This window comes from Python bivittatus, unplaced genomic scaffold (assembly GCF_059951505.1).
Source record: "Python bivittatus isolate LINGU-HERP-01145 unplaced genomic scaffold, Pbiv_v1 ctg000610_np1212, whole genome shotgun sequence".
Lineage (NCBI taxonomy): Eukaryota > Metazoa > Chordata > Lepidosauria > Squamata > Pythonidae > Python > Python bivittatus.
In genome coordinates this window covers 14425504-14445320 of record NW_028277088.1, presented here as the reverse complement: position 1 = coordinate 14445320, position 19817 = coordinate 14425504, and the positions used below count along the sequence as shown (strand labels likewise).

Genomic DNA, 19817 nt, shown 5'->3' with positions numbered 1-19817 from the left:
GGTGAAGCTGCATTCTGTCCTAAAGATAATGTTAGCAATACATTTGGGAGTACCAAACCCTAGCTTTGAGAAATCTAGATCGTATGATTTCAAGTGGCCTGAAGTTACTATATGGGCCAAATGCTCCCCCAAATAGAAGTTGTGATAGAATCTTTGCCTGAAGAAGTTTGATGGCAGAAGGCCAACAAACAAACCTTGCATATGGTAGAATTGTAAAATAGCTAAGGTACTCCTTTGTGCAAGAATGGCAACTTAAGTCTCATGGGCAGCCCTCCTCACATTGGCTTTAAATATAGTCCCAAGGTATTTGAAGGTGTTAACTTGCTCAGTTGTGTGGTTGTTGATAGGGCCCCAAGGGCTGTGGGTCTTTTTGAGAAAACCATTATCTTAGTTTTTGTTAACTGATCACCAATTGTTCTTCTGGGCAATTTGAGACAGGCAGTAAAGCTCCCTCTACTCACCTGTCCCCTTAGGAATAGAATAATGGCATCATGTCCATATAGCAGAATTGGGGAATATCTGCCAATCTGAGGCATGAATGTCTATGAATTTTAATCACTGAATCAGAGAATGAATGTAGATGTTGGACAGAGTTGGGCCTAGTATACAACTGTGATGGACCCCTCTAAAGGTAAGCATATAATTGGAGAGGAGTCCTGCTCAATTATATCTGACCTGCAAGGAAGATCCTTCATAGAATTTAATTATGAGCAGCAGAAAGGATTTTTTAGTTGTTGAGTTACTCAACTTGGGCCAAAATAAACAATGCAATATTGAATAGAAACCAAATGAATATTTATTGAAACCTTCAGCCAGAGTGCCTTTTTGAGGCAGTCAGGTATCATGCCAATTGTCTGAAGTTTCTCAGATAAAAGAATTACTGTGTTTTGCAGTAAAAAGAGTATGCTTGCTTAGCATCCCAAACATACCTCCATGATGAATTTCCAAAGGTGGCTTTATGAGCCTACTTCTGAGTCATCTGGAAGGGAAGATTAAGCAGAGTCGGTTAAAGGTATAGATCTTGTGTGTGCAGACTGTCCAAGAGGCTGAAGATACAACATAGCGGATAGTAGATGGAAAGGTTTCCACAAATGTCTCCAGTTCTTTTTTTTTTCTGGCTGGTTTGGGCATTTTTAGCTGCTTTTCATTGCTGTACCTGCCAGGTTGTTCAGGTGAGGGATGTGGTCTCTTCTGAGTTATTCCTCAGGTATAAGATATGAATGTTTAAATAGCCAATTAAAGTCCAAGAGTGTAAAAGATAACTGGCCAATTAAGCAAAGGTATGAAGTAAATGAAATAAGAATAAAAAGCTTAAACCTTAAAAGGGGCAGAAAAAAATTCCATTATGGATCTTCTTAATACCATATTGTCATTTTAGTCCCTCCCCCACTGAGAAGCTAAGCAGGGTCAGACCTGGAAATGGATTTCCATCAGGGTGTTTCAGGTTTGTAAGCTAGACTGGTAAATTGAAAAAAATAACCTGAAAGAAGGGAATTGGAAATCATTTCTGTACTGCTGCCAAGAAAGTTACATGGATGTGAAGTTCAATTTGAAGGAGATTACCATTTTGTAGATTATAGATTATTATTTTTAAATTTAGAGCTTGCATAGATCTAAAAGACTTAAAAGATAAATAAGGAGCATTGCTTGTTTTTCTACATTAGAGGTTTAATATCCTAAAAGTCATTTTGAAATCATATTTACTTGAATGTGTCTTGCTTTGAAACTTCATTGTTTAAATCAAAGGTCTTTCATATGATCTTTGATTTAAACACTGTTTAATTGTGTATAATTGCAAATGTTAATATTTAAATTTTAGGGTAATACTACAAAAATTATATTATTATAGTAATGGAGTTCACTGGAGCCACCTGCCTTTGCAGAGAGAAAGGGCCAGATAGGATGGCTTGCCCCAAGTGCCTAATGGATCTGGAGGATTTTCAGATAGCACACTTGGATTTCTCAGCAATGGGGGTGGTTGTGGTGGTGACAGCTGTTGTGTGTCTTGTTAATCTCTGTAATTCAGAGGCAACCAGGACAGTTGACAGTATTGTCCCTGCACAACCTCTTCCTGCCTGCTGATCTTATCAGTCTCCAGAGATCTCCTTGGTTCTCTGAGGAGCTCTGGGAGATGAAGCTAGTAAAGGCATGACACTGGTAGAAATCAAAAAGTAAGTGTAACAGGACATAGGTATGAACTAAAATATGAGTGTATGCTGCACTAATAAGGATAGCAAAATGGAATTACTTTTCCACCCCCATTGCATCTGTGGAATGTTGGCCAGTTGCACTATTTAGAGTATCTCAGACCCTATTAGGGAAGTATGGGCCAGGCATATTGTGAATAAAATCATTAATAAGAAGCTAAGTGGATGGAAACTAGTGAAATGATAGATGTGATATCTTATTAGGTTACCTAATAAACCTGGTTGGTTTTTGAGCCTGTTAATTTTGAAGAAATGGATAGAGTTCTCTGTGATCTCAGCCCTACCACCTGTGGATTGTGGATTGGATCACTGCCCCATCTGGTTGGTAAAAGTTGCTAGGAAGGAAACTGGGAGCTGAATTCAAAAGATTTATGACAATGGGATTGACCGTCTTTGTTGATGGGGTTGTGTTCCCCCAGAGAGAGCAAGTTCACAGTCTGAAGGTCCTTCTAGGCTCATGGCTCTTTCTTGAGAAACAGATGGAAGCTGTGGTCAGGAAGGCCTTTCTGACCCTGGGGAAAAGAAGGGAGCAAGAAACAGGTGATCCAGTAAAGTTTTAGAGTCACAACTTGACAAACACTACAGTATTATACATAATGGTTGTTCTCCAGTACTCACATTTGTATAATACACTAGATAATTGGTTTTTACTTTAGACTTTATTCATAGTAGATGGTTCAACAAGTCTGAGGCTTATATCTTTCCAGCTGTCTTGTGACTTGGCTGCAAGGAAGTATTTAAAATTCTTCATTCCAGCTTGCTGTATTGTTAAAATAATTTTAATCATATATGTGGTCAGTGAAAACAGGCCAATGTCAATTTGTATTTAATAAAGAAGCTTGTTTGTATCAACTCTAGTTAAAATTAACAATAGATTATGATTTATGACATGGTAAACAGTTTAATTTTTAACCAGAGTCTCACTGATATCTGTTCTCCTAAAATTAAATGAATAAATGCAGCCAATTGTTTTACAAAAATATTACAGCTAAAAAATACAATTTAGTCAAATTGGAAGTCAGTGTTTTTGAAAAACTTTTGATGGCCTTTATTTATAGGACTTTGTCAGACAAAGTTTATAATTCAATATATAATTATGATAGCTTTATAGAGCTGTCTATAGAATGAAAAAAGCAGTATGTAAATTTTAAGCATTAACCTTCACATTTTTTAGATTATATTACATACCAATTATATGCATGTATTGTATATAGGGCAATATTTTTTTAATGAACTGGCCTAAATATTTTTACAGAGCATAAACTACAAGAATTATCTGAGGAAAGAAGAAATTTGTCTAAAGAACTAAAGAAAGTTTTTCAGGAAATACTAGTATTACAGCAAGGTGCTTCAGAAAAATTTCTAGCTAGACAACCTGGTGGTAAGTCAACAATAAATAACCTTGAATAGATGTCTTGACTCAACAAAATAGTTATAAATGCCATCAGAATGGCATTCATCATTGGAAACAGAATGAACTCAATTATGCCTGAAAAAAAAGTTAGTTCCTATTTTTGTCTTAAAATGAAATAAAATACTGTAATTAATTAATTTATATGATAAAAAGATTGCAAAGCTGTAATAGAATCTTGAGAAAATAGGTATTTCTCAAATATCTGTTCTGAGATTTTGAATTTCAGTTTTTATTTTGTACTGATTAGGAGGTCAGAATGGGCACTATTTTTCCTCCTTTATCAAAGAACTTTGTACCTTGTCAGGAAGATTTTTGTGGGTTCCTGAAGGAATATATTTCAGAACTTCACAGAAAATCCTAAAGGCGTTGTGGTACATTTCTTCTATTTTGTTTCTTTGCCCTTAAGACTTGAATTAATAGAGAAAATATTTATATATAATATGAAATTATCCATGTTAAAATGTGTTTGTTCATTATAATTTTCTGATCAATAAGAAGCCTCTAAATTTTAAGAGTTGATTTAAAACCTTTTTTGCAGAAAAGGGGTTATATGAGAAGCAGCAACTGTTACTGGAAAATTTAAAAGGGCTACAAGAAGCTCAGGCTCTTGCAGCTGCCCAACCTGGCAATCTGAGTAGTGTGTTTATGATGATTTCTCATTCTGTCAGCTATAATATTGACCATGTGCATCTGGAATTAAGGTGCTTCATTTGCCAGGGAAAATGGACATGGCTATAGAAAAATTGTTCCTGCTTTAATAGTCACATAAGTAGGACATTCAGCAAACTCTTAGAGTTTGGAGTTTCTTGCTCAGTGTTTTAGCTGACTAACTACAGGTTTTTTCAAGGTATTGGGAGGATGAAATACTTTATGAAAGCAGTTGCAAAAGACTCCGAAGCATTGACAATATGTCATTTCACCTTATTTAATATATGGTAGTTGTGCTGGCTGGGATCCAAACAATAGTTTGTTATTTACTTACAGCAGATATTTTTACATCACTCTTTAGTCATATAGTAATACTTTTTCAAGAGGTACTCACCTGAATTTGATGAAAAGAATATATATAGTAGTTTGGTTTCATGTACTTAATGATGACATTTTCCTCCAGACATAGTTTTATGTAGACTTTAAATAGCTTAGAGAAAATGTCAGACAGTAAAGCAGTTAACTCCTAGATGAACTTCCTGAAACTTGCCTTCCAGTTTAATATACTGCCTCCAGTTATCACTAATGACTCTGGACTGAAAGACCCATAACTGATTATAAATAAGCATCTAAGAGGTCAAGGAGAATTAGTGGACTGCATACATGTGTCTTTCTCATGAAATAGGTCATAAACCAGTCTTAAAACATGTTTGAAATATATTTAGAAACCAAAAGCCATCTAAGAGTTCCTGATATTGCATAGCAAAGTGGTTTGTAATTATATGTACAGACTTAATGATAAACATTGTTTGCCAAATTATTATTTCAAAATATGGTTAAGATCCTGGTTTCTAAGCTGTAATTTGTTTAATGGTGTCAACTTGGATATTAAGACAAAGAACGCTTTGATTATGCACTTTAACTCAGTTAATTTAAGAATCTGTGTAAAAATGCTCATTAAAATGTAAATAAGTGAGATGATATTGAATACTGATTGCAATATTGTACAGCGTATTTATGCATTTTAATATTTTTTATGAATTGATCTGAAATGTTTTTGTAGAGGATAAACAAAAGCAGCTAACTGAGCAAAGGAAACATTTAACTGCAGAGTTAGAGGCAACAGTAAAGAATATTCAAAGAGCGGAACGTTATGCTTCAGAAGTACTTGTAGTTATAAGACCCAGTGGTAAGTAAATAAAATGGCGTATTTATATTTAAAGCTATCTCAATAGGGAAAAAAGGAAGTTCGGGGGAAGATGAAGGTTAATACTAACTCATGACCATCCCCTTCCCTAGTATCAGCTTTGTCTGTGGGTAATTCAGTGGCTTTCTTGGGGCTTTAACTGGGTTACATATTTTCCCACCATTGAACCAGAAATTCGGTAAAGCAGAATTCAAGATCAGCACTAGACAAATGTGACAATGCAGCAGGAAGTGAATGAGATTTCATCTCTCTGCCTTTTTCCCCATATTTGAGTTGTGCTTGATTATATTTAATTTTAATCATGCTTGAAGCCCTTGGCAAAAATTTGTATTGGACCTTAGGTGAAATCTTTTCAGACATTATCATAATATAATAAGTCTCCTGACCTACTATTCATCTAGCAGTGATTGTATTCAAACTTTATACTGCTGAAAAAAAGTGTAATTCTTGCAAAAAAGTGATTTTACTGTCTCCTTTATACCTATTACTGGTACTGTATTATCTTATTTGCTTGTGTGCAACCCCATTTAGTCTTCATGCCCTTCCTAAAGGAGTTACAGTGCAATTATAGATCATACTGACTGGGAGCATGAGGGATTGATACTCTTTGCTGTCCTAATCAAAACTTCACTGAGTAATGTCAGAAAGAATCTTGGCCTGTGAATGGTGCTTCCCTGTGTGTCCCTGGGCAAAGTGGGCAACTTTAATTTGAGTGAAGCAGCTAAAGCAGTCACTATAATCTTTATGGCTCAGAATGCCTCATATAGGCTGCACAATATCATCTATGTGGATTGAATAATATGCTCCACCTTGACTAATTCTGGAGAGCCTGTAAAAACTTTAGTTGTTCCAGAATATGATTACAAGAACTTTAAGAGGTTCTGGTATGCCATTACATACCATGTGTAGAAACTACCCTGGTTATAAATTGGTTTCTTGGCATAATTCAAAACACCCAAAGGATTCCTGCTGCCTAGGATTTGTTGTACAGGTTCTCAGTATTCAATAATAATGGTCATATGTCTGATTAGGACATTCTGTGAATGTTTTTCCTCATGAGGCTCAAAAAACTGTATTTCTATCTTCTGCAAGTCAGTCAGTACTTTTGTTCTGTTCTTCATATTCCTAATCTATATTGCCTTCTGAAAATACTATGACTTTATTTAATATAAATCTCTCTAATGCAAAATGTGTTTGCATTAAAAGAGTGTAATAAAATTTTACTTTGTTATATTTTCATTTGTCTTATTAATTGTTTTACTTTGTACTGACAAATGTGGTATTTGAAATTTCTATTAAGTAATTCATTTTTGAACAAGCTTCTTTATTTTTTGTGTAAGCAATGAGGTCTTCTATAAAATCCCTTAATTTTGCAGACAGGAATCTATATGAACTGTTAGAAAAAAAGTTTGAATTATTGGAAGATTTGGCATCCAATCAAACAGAGCTGCAGGAAATTCAAGCTCTTGCAGCTGCCCACCCAGATAGTACCAATGGTATGTTTTCTGTGTTTTTCTATCCGTGGTAACTATAATCTTAAATTTATATTTGGACTTTTTCCACATGATTGATTCTAGGCAACCTTTGTAGATTTGTTTTGCAATATTATTTACATAGCTTAGTTGTACTAAACCACATCAATATTAGTTAAGGTTTGTATTCAAATAATGCTGCTTTTAAATTATTCAAAATAGTTAATAGTAATTAAGAATAAATAATTGTAGTTAAAATCAACATTAAACAATAATCATCACTAAATAGCAAAATTGGACATATGAACAGATTAATTAAAACAATTAGAAAACCTTAGTTATAAAAAAATAAAATTAGCAAGCAGATCAATGAAAGTGGCATATTGAGATTGCAGCATCAAGATGACAAGGAGAGTTAATAGTTAAGACAATCCCACTGCAAAAATATAATTTATTTAATAATAAAAGGAAAAACACCTGAACAGAGATAAAAAATGAAAATTACACAGGAGTAATAAAAAATGTATATAACTATTTGTTTTAATTATAATCTTAAAGGGAGAGATGGAGTGTTTGTGTGTGTGTGTGTGTATGTATATGTGTGTTTTTATAAATTGTGTGTGTGTGTGTGCGCGCGCAATATTTCTATTGCCATTTTTTTCTCTAATGTAAATTGGGAAAGCGTTTTTTTTCATCATCAAATATTTGTTGTGTGGATTATTGTAATTTTATGGTTTTGGTTTTAACTCTTTTTGTATTCCATTAGAGATATTGCTATGAGATGGCAGCCATATAAATTGTTTAAGTAAATAATACACATTTGCATAGTAGAACCAACACCATGTAAACTGAGTAGAATGAAAAAGTTAACTGATGCTGAATAAGCAGTAACAGGGTATTGCACTTTGACTGAATACAAATAGTTTTGCTGTAGCTTCGACATACCTGTCCACATGTTTCTAATGATTGGCTCCAGATAATACCCAATTTACTACACTAGTCTAAGAATTACTGGAGCAGAAAAGATAATGTCTACGCTCAACTTCTTCAGGAACTGCCTATCTGGTACAGCAACTGTAATTCATAAAATGTAGCCCAATTACTATTAAAATAGCAGAACTATAACAAAGAGCTCTTATATTTTCAAGGGGAATTTAACTGCATCCTAGACAAGCCATATATCTATTCTGAGACTGTCTACCAACATGGACTGTTTAATTATGTTCAAGCTAAAGGTTAACTTAGCCAGAAAGCCAAACACTCAATGCAATATGAAAATAATAACATGAGGAACTTTATAAGATTATTTTATGAATTACAGCTTTGCTGTATGAAACAGTATAAATGAAGTAGTCTAAAATGCAACAATACACATGCACATACACACATATAACACATATGTATAAAATAGATAAAATGCTGTTGTTAATTTATATATAATCTAACATAATAGTTTAAGAATTTTAGTATTAAAATTTAGTATATAAACTGCCCTGTATTTATTTTGTAGAAAATAAACTGCAGGAGCTTACTGCGAAAAGAAGGTGTTTGTCTGAAGATCTAAAAGCAACTGTGCAAGATATACAAGATATATATGAAATACCAAAAAGTTCTTCAGAAAGAGTTCATGTTACAGGACCCAGTGGCAAGTAGAGAACAGATTGTTTAGATTTTTTTAAAAAAATGTTCAATTTATTTAGTAATTTGTTCGCTAAAAGGATAGAGAAATTTTAAGACATACAAATGCTGGTAGAAAGGTGGTGGGTAGCGTATTATCTGTAGCCAGGACTGGACATTTGTCAGATGACGCAAACATCTCAATAAAAGTGTGCTTCTGCTCACTTTATTGTATGGAAGTGAGAGTTAATGTATGTCAGAAGACATTCCTTATACATTTATCCACAAATGCATTAAATAGCCAAGGAGATATTGCACACCCTTGTCTTAACCCTTGCTCAATGTAGAACCATTTGCTAAGTATTCTGATTATTCTCAATAATGCTTTTCTTCCAAATTATACCACTCTTACTGCATTCAGCATCCAATCTTTAACCACAAACTTGTACAAAGATTCCATGATTCTTCGCTTTATCATATGCCTTCTCTAAATCAACAAATGTACAATAAACTAACTTTCTCACATTCATATATTTCATAGTAGAGCAAGAATCTGGTTGGTATAGCCTATACCCAGCAAAAAGTCACATTGCAGTTCTGAAATTTTGTACATTATCACCTCTCATACCCTTTCAGTTAGAATTCTACTAAGCATCTTTCCAAGCACACTGAGCAGTTTTTGTTCACTCTTGCAAACTGCACACATAATAAAATGAGATAATATTGATGATTATAGTAATGATGTTTCTATCATTATTGTCTCATTTTATTTTGTGTTCAATTTGTATTGTTTCCCCCATCATTTTTAATGGATTTCCACAGAGGTAACTACATCCAAAGGTACCTTCTATTCTACATCAATTTCAAAGCTTACTATCTATTAAGGACTGACCTTGTAATCTAATAGTCTCACTCTTTAATCACCTTCCTAAACTGATGGCTTTCACATCTTGGAATGTGACATTCTGCATTAAGAATCAACCTCTAACAGTTTTCCCAAAAGAAATGTCCCTATACACATGACTACCCACTGAGAATATACTGTATTTATCGTCCCTTCTGAACTATTTGCTTTTCTTTATTCAATTCCAAACCAATGCTGCTTTAACACATGCCAGTAATGACAAGTTTACTTGCAGTAGTAATATCTACCATGATAACTTGTGGTAGAAGACTGAGAAAGAAAGTTATGAGGGGAAAAAGAGATGCAGAACAATCATACAGAGGCTATTCAAGGAAAACCATTAATTTGTCTGCAAAGAAGAACATGTTTGATTTAAATGTGCAGAAAGCCAGGGGGAAAGAAAAAGCTTTATGAACACTGTTCCATTTGACAAGCTGCAACTATATTTATTGCAAAACTGTAACTACAGATCAGGACTGAAAAAAGGGGCATTTGGGAAAAAAACGGCAGTGTTTTAGAAACCTGGTCATCTAGATGTTCCATAAAATTTAAGCAAACAAAGGATGGTTAGTCTAAGAGTGACAGTGACAGTGGCACCATCATTTGGCAGTTCCTTTGTTACATGCTGTGGCTGCACCTGGGGGAAATGCCTTCTGTCCCATTTCTTTTCAAGCATACTCTCCACTGCCAAACCTACTTCACAGTTCACCTGACACTGGTGATATTAGAACAATGATGACATGATTCTAAGTAAAAGAATTTCCAAACTCCGAATAGTTGAAGTCTTAATAAAGCAGGTTCTGCCTTTGGGAGCTGTAGATAATTTGGTCACCATAATGCTAATTCTGGTAATACCTATAGTTATAAAGACATTAAGATTATATTTAGATCTATTTTCCTGTCAGAACTGGAGATAGTGGTTTTTCTGAAAAAATAGATTATTTTTGAATAGCTATATTATTATCAACTAGGATTGCTTTCCATGGAATTTACATTTATAAGGTAGTATGTAATCTCTTATGGACCTTGGCAGGAAATGATACATTCCCTATTCTATGGTACCTTTTTTTTTTTTATTACTATTATTTCCTTAAAGAGAAAAATCAAACGTATTGGTTTTATTGTGATACAATACCATGAGCAATGAAACCATTTGAAACTGTTTTTCAGTTGGTGATTATAAAAAAATGTTTTTTTCAGAAATAAAATTATGTGCACTCTCTGAAAAGAAACAACACTTGCTAGAAAATCTGGAATCCAAGCGGAAAGAATTACAAGAAGCTGAAACTCTTGAAGCTAGCCAACCAGGCAGTGTCAGTGGTATGAATATAGTGTTTTCAATGCTTTCAGTGTTTGTAAATAAAAACATAGGGTTAGAAAGTTTACATTAGATTACATTACACATTATAAACAGATTTCCATATAATGGAAATCTAGGCATACCAAACTAGAAACCCAATTTTGATGTTTTTTAAAGTAAGACAATTGATTAATATTATTAGAAACTGAAATAACATTCAATGAGTGCAAACTGAACTAGCATTAGACTTTGGTTATAGTGGTTATTATTTCAAAAATAAGATATCAATAGCTTTTATTTCAAGCCCATATTTAACTCTTGTTAGAAATTAGGAAAAGGTGGAATTAGCTTTTATTTCCTGGCCCATCTCCTTCTTCCATTTCTTGATCATTCATATTTTATGCATCAGAATATATTTGTTTGTTATAACGAATGGGAATAGAGCATTTTTTGAATTAACATTTCAATTGCAGATGGCAAACTTGTGGTTTCTGAATATATTTTGCAAAAGAAATGGCACAAATATCAAACTGAGATATAGCAGATGAGTCAATTTCAATAAAATATGTAAAATATATTTTTGTAAAATGTATAAATTGTATCAATCAAGATTATTAACACTATCTGAAGAATGGTTTGTGTATATTTCATTTAATAGTATGGAAATATCGTGACTATTATATAATGTCTTACACAAGTTATTATATAACTTCTAACAACTGGTTCTCTTTAAAGTTTTAAAAACCTTTGGAAGGTTGATTGAGGCATTGAACTTAATAGATTTCACTGGAAGTTTTGTAAATTCTAAATCTATTTTAATAATCCATTAAGAATGTATCATAAAAATAGTCCAAGGGTGGTATTTCGCTCAGCTAAGATTATATTATATAATGAGCAATTCTTTTAGATTGTGGGGCATAAAAAATTGCTATGTCTTATCTTTAGTGGCAGTGCCCAGTTAGTCATTTTGAAGAGATTAGGAAATATTTTATAATGAATCCTGAGGTTAATTCACTGCCTATATTTCCTAATACATGTAAATCGATCTAGCAACCAAGATGAAAAGGGAACTGGAAGGAAAAAATGATTAGAAATATTATGTGTTGGATATGTTTACTTTGGGGAAGATAAGAATGCAGAAAGGCATGATAGCTGTCTTCAAGTAGCCAAAGGATTATCATGGAGAAAGTGGAGCAAAGTTGTTCAGAGTTTTTTAGAAGACAGCATAAGAAACAATGGGTTTAGATCACAAGGAAGTAGATTTCAGTTAAACAGCAGGAAAAAATCTTGATGATAAGAGCTGCTCTACAGTGAAACAGACTGCCTTAGTCATCTGTGTGGGATGCTGTCATAGTGGATTCCTAAAGTGGGCAGAGTGTTAAATTACATAATCTCCAAGGACCCTTGCAACCCTTACATTCTATAATTCCAAATATTGTAGAATAATAAAATCAGCACCTGGTTTCTCAAAAATGCAGGAAATTTCTTTTTAATTGCAATATAAAATGTTAGGTACAAATGAATCAAAACAATAATTTTAAACTTACTAAGAGAGCAGCAGGATCATCTGCTTCTTTTCCAAGGAACATAATTGAGTAGGGGCTAGTAAATAAACAGATCTCACATCTCTTCTGATAACATCTTCATCTATTTACTTGGATACCTATAAAGATTATTGCTTGTTTTTGGAGAACTCGAAAGATGGAGTTAATCAGTTTGGAATTTTTGAAAATCAGTTTCAGATTTTTGAAAAAGTATCTCTGTTTATCAGGATATGTTTTCTGTTTGTAATAATACTGTAACAAAATTTGAATATTAATATTTAAGAGAAGAGCTCCCACAGTTGTGGAATAAATTACTGAAGCACTTTTTAAGGCTGCTGTACAGATCAGTTAAAATGTATAAATCAGATATGGATTCAGAAAGGATTATGCATTCGTATTAAAATAGCTAGATAATACTGTATACTAATTATGCATTTATATTTAAGGTATTCATTGTGGAATGTATATTAATATGTTGTTTTGATTTGGCCTGAAATTATTTTTAGTCCATAAACTACAGGAGCTAAATGAGCAAAGAAGATATTTAAGTAAAGAGCTAGAGATAACTGCACAAGATATACAAAAAATGGAACATCGTGCTTCAGAAGAAATCTTAATGAGAAGATCTGAGGGTAAGTGGAAAATAAATGCCTATATATCAGCACCTGCATATTTTTTCAATAGTAGCAGCCCTAATTAAATGAAATAAAGTATGTGGCAGGCTATCACTACAGTTCTGTACCCTACTTTATTGTATCCTCAGATTCTTTTGAAGAGGAGTAGGCAGGAAGATCTTCCTATAAGCCATTGTTGCATGGTTGCAAAATAACTTTGCAGATAAAATTGCAACGTCATCTGGGATTCTACATCTCAGACAGTCAATAGAATTCTTAGTAGCATGAGTTTTAGCTGACTCAAACCAATGTAATCTTTTCCCCTGATATAAATAATGTAGAATCCTCTAAACAAGATGTATTGAAACAGGATAGCAACTAAATACTCCCTAATAGAACTGATACATTCCCTAAGATAGTAGGGTGGAACCTTTCATAAATTCTCTCATCTGAGTCTGATAAATCAAAAGATACCTCTAGTAGTTGCAGGGTTTTAGCTTGTGTAGGTATTGCAAATGAAATCATTGCAGAAGCCAGAGTGCATGAACATTGCCTGAAATTGTCAGTATAAGGGTAGTCTTTCAAGTGAATAAAATATTCCAATCTACGTCTTTTGTGCCTGGAATTCAGAATAAGTTTTTGAATTCTTCTTCCCCAATAGAGACAGCTGACTTTTTCCTGGTTTTTACATTTGTTCTGAATTGGGTCATATTCCCTCTGAAGCAAGAGTTCTATGACATGGGGGATTCTTCTCCTAGACTCATGGCTCCTTCTTGAGCAGTAGATGGAGGCTCTGCCCAGAGAGCCTTTGCCCAGCTTTAGTTAGTGTGCCACTTGCAGCTCTGTGAGATTGGAAAGCCCTAATCACAGAAATTTACGCCCTCATTACCATATGATACTGTACGCCCTCATTACCATATGATACTTTAATGCCATCTATGTGGGGTTGCTTTTGAAGATGATTCAAAATTGGTCTGGAATTATATGACCCAGCTGCTGATGGGAGCAGGCCACTTCAGCAGTGTAACACTTTGTTCGCTCCTTTATTTACCAATAGCTTTCCTGGCCCAGTTTGAAGTGCTTACTTCTAAAGCTCTATATGGTTCAGTTTCACTAACCTTCAACATTATTTCTCTGGACGAAATTCAGCCCATCCTGTAAGATCTTCTGAGGAGGGGATGCTTAGAGTTGCAGTATACAAGAAGTTAATGTGATGTAGGAAATACTGTATATCTTGGCATCAACATTGCGGAACAGCTTACCCACTGAGGTTTGGTTGGCCCCCCTCATCATGGAATTTTTGGAAGGTTTTGAAAAGAGTTACTTTATTACCAAAAACATTTGGGTGCTGGTCGTAGTGTTGAGCTTCCTTTTGAGGTTTGTTTTTTTAATCTTTTTTCTTTCTAAATAAGGTTATTTTAATGTTTTTTTGGCTGTGAAGGTTGGTGGTTGCAGAGGAGGGTGTTTTGAGATTGTATTATTTCAATTTTTTATTTCTTGTAAACAGCCTTGGGTGATTTGATCAGATAGTGTTAACTAGGTATAATAAATAAATATGTGAGAAATCAAGTTTTTAACTTGAGATTGTGAATATAAGCATATGAAACAATTTTCCAAAAATATTTCTAAAACATTGCTGTTTGTAGAAATAAAATTTCATAAACTATTTGCATGGAGGACATTTTTATTGGAACATTTGGAATCCAATCTAAAACTGCAAGAAGAAGTCCAGGCTGCGCAACCAGATAATACCACTGGTATGTATGTGATAATTCTTGCTGCTTATTTCATTTACAGTGTAAAATACTTGTATCTGCAACATGAGGTCATTCTTTTTTGAAATCATTGCCAATTATTCTGTTTGATTCTGTCAATATTATTTGGCAGTCTGTGAATTGAATTAAATTGATGCAGCTGAAGATGTTATCACAGTGTATAAGGTCCTTGTTCTCTGGATAGAAGATTTATCAAATTGCATGCTATTTAATATAGTTTTGTGTGGATCACAGTTTTGTAAATGCAATAGCAGTTAATATTGCTGCTGCATCTTTGCTTTAAAATTACCTAGATTGTTATCAGTTCAATTTAATATAATTCAAAATTTAGTTAAAACTTTTCTTATGTTTCATCTTTTAGTTAATATATACATTAATTATCTGAAGTGATTATTATCGTAATCATCTTAGACTGCAAACAGAACAGCTATAATTGAATTACCATATATTATGAATATAGTTAATTCATTTTTTTGTAGAGATAGATTAACGAAACCCTCTCAATCAATAGAAATGGGATGAAGACAAAAAAAGTTTAACTCCCTGTTAATTTAAAAACTGGATAAACCTTTGAGAAAACTTGCACCAATCTGAAAAGGGAAGAACCCCCGCCCCCCCTTCAAATTTTTGTTGTATCTTGCATTGAAGCACAGGGTTACTATTTGCTAAGGCATTTACAATTTACTATTGTAAATGCCTTAGCAAATCCTAGAAATAATATTTCTTAGAGGAATTCTTTTTGTAACCTTTGGCAACTTGTAGCTAGGAACAGCAAACAGAGTTGCAGATGGTTCAATACATATCCATCATGCTATTCCCTTTCAGAGTAAGCAAATCTATGCAAAGTAGAAAAAAAATGAGTAAGTTAAAAATATATATGAGATAAGAAAAAGAAAAGGAATTATAGTTAAAAGTGATTTATGACAACACAATTCATTATACCTGCCTTTCTGTCCTTGTAAATCATTCTTATTTATACCATGTCCATACACTGTTTCATACATAGCCTTTTGTTATTTAAATTACTCACTTCTCTTATTCTAAGATCTCAACAATATAATCCATCTTCTCCTTCCTCTGAGCACCTTCACTCTTCTTTCATATCTGTTTTGTGATGTGATCCTCTTTCATTCTTTCTATATGACCAAGCTACCTTAACATACCTACTTTGCATTAGTCACTCACTTATGTATGCAATCTATGTTCAGATATGGCCCATTCATTGTTGGCCCTATATCTTTTTATTTTACCACATATGCTTTTTAAGTACTCCATTCTCACTGCATTTAACTTTATGTTTCTCTTGACATCCACAGCTCTTAATTTGATATAACAAAATGAGCAGAGAACAGTTCCAGCTAAAATTAAATTATTTTCACTGATTCAGACATACAGTTGCTGTGCCTGTCCAGTAGCAGGCTCTGCAAAATGTATCCTTTTAGGATTAAAGATCCAAGTGTTAGTGACACATGTTGGTCAAGGGCTGAGACCAAGTAATGGCTCAACAGAGATCTTGCAGAGGTATCTCTCCTAGAAAAGGCTGCAGAAGATGCCACTGTTGGAGTGGAATAGCACCATAATTCCAACAGTTTCAGAAATCTGGCCACTTCATAGTACAATTTGAAAGTAGGTGCATTTCAGCTAGCAAAAGATTGTGAAGAAACCAGACAAACTTTTCATGATCCAGCATAAGAAACAAAGAGGTCCATGACCTGCTGGAATGGAGTGGTTCTTAGAAGATAAAATACCACCATTCTTCAAAATTCAGAATATGCAGAGCATTCTCCAGACCTAATTGAGAATCAGGACTAATTAGGGACCAAATCAGCTCTTGATTTAGATGAAACTTGAAGACAGCTGGCCAAAGGAAAAAAAATGCATCCAGATAAAAGATGAACTTATTCTTATAAAGAACAGATAAGGACTGCCCAAATGCGTGACCGATTATGCTAATGTGATAGCAATCAGAAAAATCATTTTCTAGGAGAGGAAGTACACTCAGCACATAGCCAGAGACTCAAGCAGCTTTGATACCAATGTAGAAGGAATCATGGAGAGATTCCACGTAGGGGTAGGAGATGGAAAAATCAGAAAGGAAATTGAAAATCCTTTGAAGAACTGCAAATCCTTTGAAGAACTGCTTAATTGTTGGATGAGGAGGCAAAGAGAAAATGTCAAATGAACCCAGCATGCTGAAACTGCAGTCAAATCTGCTTTCAGTGTAGAGCAAAACAAAACATTTAATCTCAGCTCCAAGAGAAAATGTGACTGGCATTATTTAATAAATTCCAGGATTCATACACTTCACATTGTCTTGCCCAATATATCACTCAGATTCAAGTCATGAGCAAAAAACAGACATAATTTCACATCTTATTGAGGTACCAGATCACTGTTGAATTGCCCATAGTCACTCACATCATTTTCTGAACCAGCATTCACTCAAAGGCCTGCAGGGCTTTGAAAACCACTATTAAGCTCCAGCTTATAGATGTGATGAGGGGGAATTCTTCTTGATCCATTGATCCTTCACCAGCCAATATGTGTGATCGTGATCCAGAGACCAGTGATTGCCTCTACCCAATAGTAGTTCACAAGCCTCTTAGATGTTGGAAGTATTAAGTATAACGACTTCTGGGTGAGGAATGGCGAACAAGGTTGTCTCCACTTGAGCGGAGACAACTGCAGCAAAGACCAAAGGATCAACAAGTAGACTGGCCCTTTATTCCTTTGAAGATGTTGTTGATAATTTAGAAACCCAAGTCTATTGGAAGACAACCCACACTAATCAAGTACTCCATTATGAAAGTAACAACCCAACCTCCCACAAGAGGAGCTGTGTAAGAACATTATTCAAACGAGTGCAAATGCACTGCAGCAATCCAGAAGAGCAGAAAAAGGAAACAGACCATCTATACAACATCTTCCAACAAAATGGATATCCACGCAACTTTATCAAACAGTGCCTGACCTATTACAACACAACCAACACAAGCTACGAAAAGGATAACACTGCCATATATCAGAAATGTCTCAGAAACTACCAACAGACTATTACAACCACATGGCGTTTCCGTGACACACAAACCAACTTAAGCAATCATCTTAAGCAAACCAAAAGACCCTGTAGCCCAAGAAGAAAAAACAGGAGTCATCTACAACATACAGTGTAAGGACTGTAACAACCACTATGTAGGACAGACAGGCAGAAGACTAGCAGAGCGTATCCATGGACACCAACTAGCAGTCAGAAGACATGATGAAAACTCCTTAACCTCACAACACATGGACAGACTTAACCATAGTTTCAACTGGGAAACTGTCAGCAACTTAGACCAAGCTAAATCCAAAAATGCTAGGGAATTCCTGGAAGCTTGGTATTCAGACAAGGCAGCCATCAACAGGCACATAGAGATAAACAACATCTACACACTATTCAAAAGAGACAATAAAAAGGAAAACAAAAGACCAGAACATCTCCTTACCAGCAGTCATCACCCAGATAAGCAGAGATTAACACCAAGATTAACACCAGACATACAATCAAGCAGTAAACAGTACCCTAATCAAGGGACTTCCAGAGGGAAAAGAACCCCCCCCACACACACACACATCCCAACACTGGCAGGGCATGCCACTGTATATAAACAGAGAGCAAACCCCATTCCACTCCAACAATGAAGATGTTACCTAGCAGGGTAACGAAATGTTTGCAAGAAAACAACGAAGCTCAGAGAACCCCAAGGGCCCCAAAGATTAAGATTGTTAGTAGCCAAAGGACAGAGTACAAAGTTGGTTTGTTTGATCAAGGTTAAAATAAGATGTTTGTATAAATATGGGACCCCTTTATGCACTTTTTGCTGACACCAGGACTGAAATGTTATTGGTTTGTGGATTTGCATATGGATAAGGGATGGGCTAGGGGAAGAAGGGGAGGAAGAGATACTTTCATGTAATTTTATAAGGGACGATGAATTATTAAGTTTGTTTGTACTTGTGATGAAGATCCAATGTTACTTCTTTAAATATTTCTTTTTTCTTTCTCTTATTCTTTTCTTATTCTTTCTTTTCTTTTTCTTTCTGTACACCTTTTATTAAACTAAGCAAACTCAGGGAGGCAGTGAAGGACAGGAAGGCCTGGCGCGATATGGTTCATGGGGTCACGAAGAGTCAGACATGACTTAACAACTGAACAACAACAACACCTTTTATTCTCTTTTTTCCTTACTCTCTCCTCTCTTTGAGTTTAATTTTTATTTTCTTTTACTACTGTTATTAAAACTTTCAATAAAAAATATTAAAAAATAAAAGGAAGTATTAAGTATAGCTTTAACCAGGAGTCCTTAGGCATTGTAAGTAACATTGGAGGCATCAGTGGCATTGCCACAAAATCTTGAAAAAGCAGATCTTAGATTGGTTGCACTAGCTGCTTCTTCACTAAGCATAGAAACATGCTATGTATAAGTTTTTATCACCTCTGAAAATGAAATTGGTTCCAGTCACCAACCTCAGCATCTATGGAAGACATTGAACATGCAGGTGAGCAAACAAGATTGCATCCTGAAGCTGACAGTTGACATGGAATACAGTAACACCAAATGTCAGTGCCAGTGAGATTATAGAAAGATAGGCAAGATGGCACTGTGAACATACTGGTAAGAGCAAATGATGACCAATCCTTGCCATGATGTAGAACAGGATTGATGGTGATATCTGGAGGAGGTAACCAGAAGAACCAAGAATAAAACATACACTGGATTAACCATATTTTAGTTCCCTTGTAATCAGTAGGTAATATTCCATTGATTTAATGGGAACTGAAGAATTACTAACTTCACCAAATTGTATAGTGGTTTAAGATTGGCTGCTCCTAACACTATACATCAGGCATCATGCTTCAGTCTTCCCCTCCTTAATAGATTTTTTTGTGATTAAAAAAAAAAAAAGCCAGAGGAAACCATGGAAAACATGGGCAGGAAAGACAACATGACCTGCGGACCCTATAAAATTCATTGTTAGAGAGACAACAATTGAATTCATTGTCTGAAAGTATCCTTATATATGCCTACTTAAAAAGGTTTTGAAATTTATATTAATATTAGTATTGGCTAATAT

General features: G+C 34.6%; 1 protein-coding gene across 1 annotated transcript in view; it reads left to right on the top strand.

The window, feature by feature from the left end:
- The window catches only part of CCDC7 (coiled-coil domain containing 7), a 224060-nt gene that overhangs the window by 162815 nt on the left and 41428 nt on the right, over positions 1-19817 (top strand). Inside the window, exons 46-52 of the mRNA XM_088150109.1 lie at positions 3463-3588; positions 5333-5458; positions 6853-6972; positions 8459-8593; positions 10670-10789; positions 12820-12945; positions 14574-14684. Coding sequence (XP_088006235.1) covers positions 3463-3588; positions 5333-5458; positions 6853-6972; positions 8459-8593; positions 10670-10789; positions 12820-12945; positions 14574-14684 — 864 coding nt within the window. The remainder of the gene's footprint in view (positions 1-3462; positions 3589-5332; positions 5459-6852; positions 6973-8458; positions 8594-10669; positions 10790-12819; positions 12946-14573; positions 14685-19817) is intronic.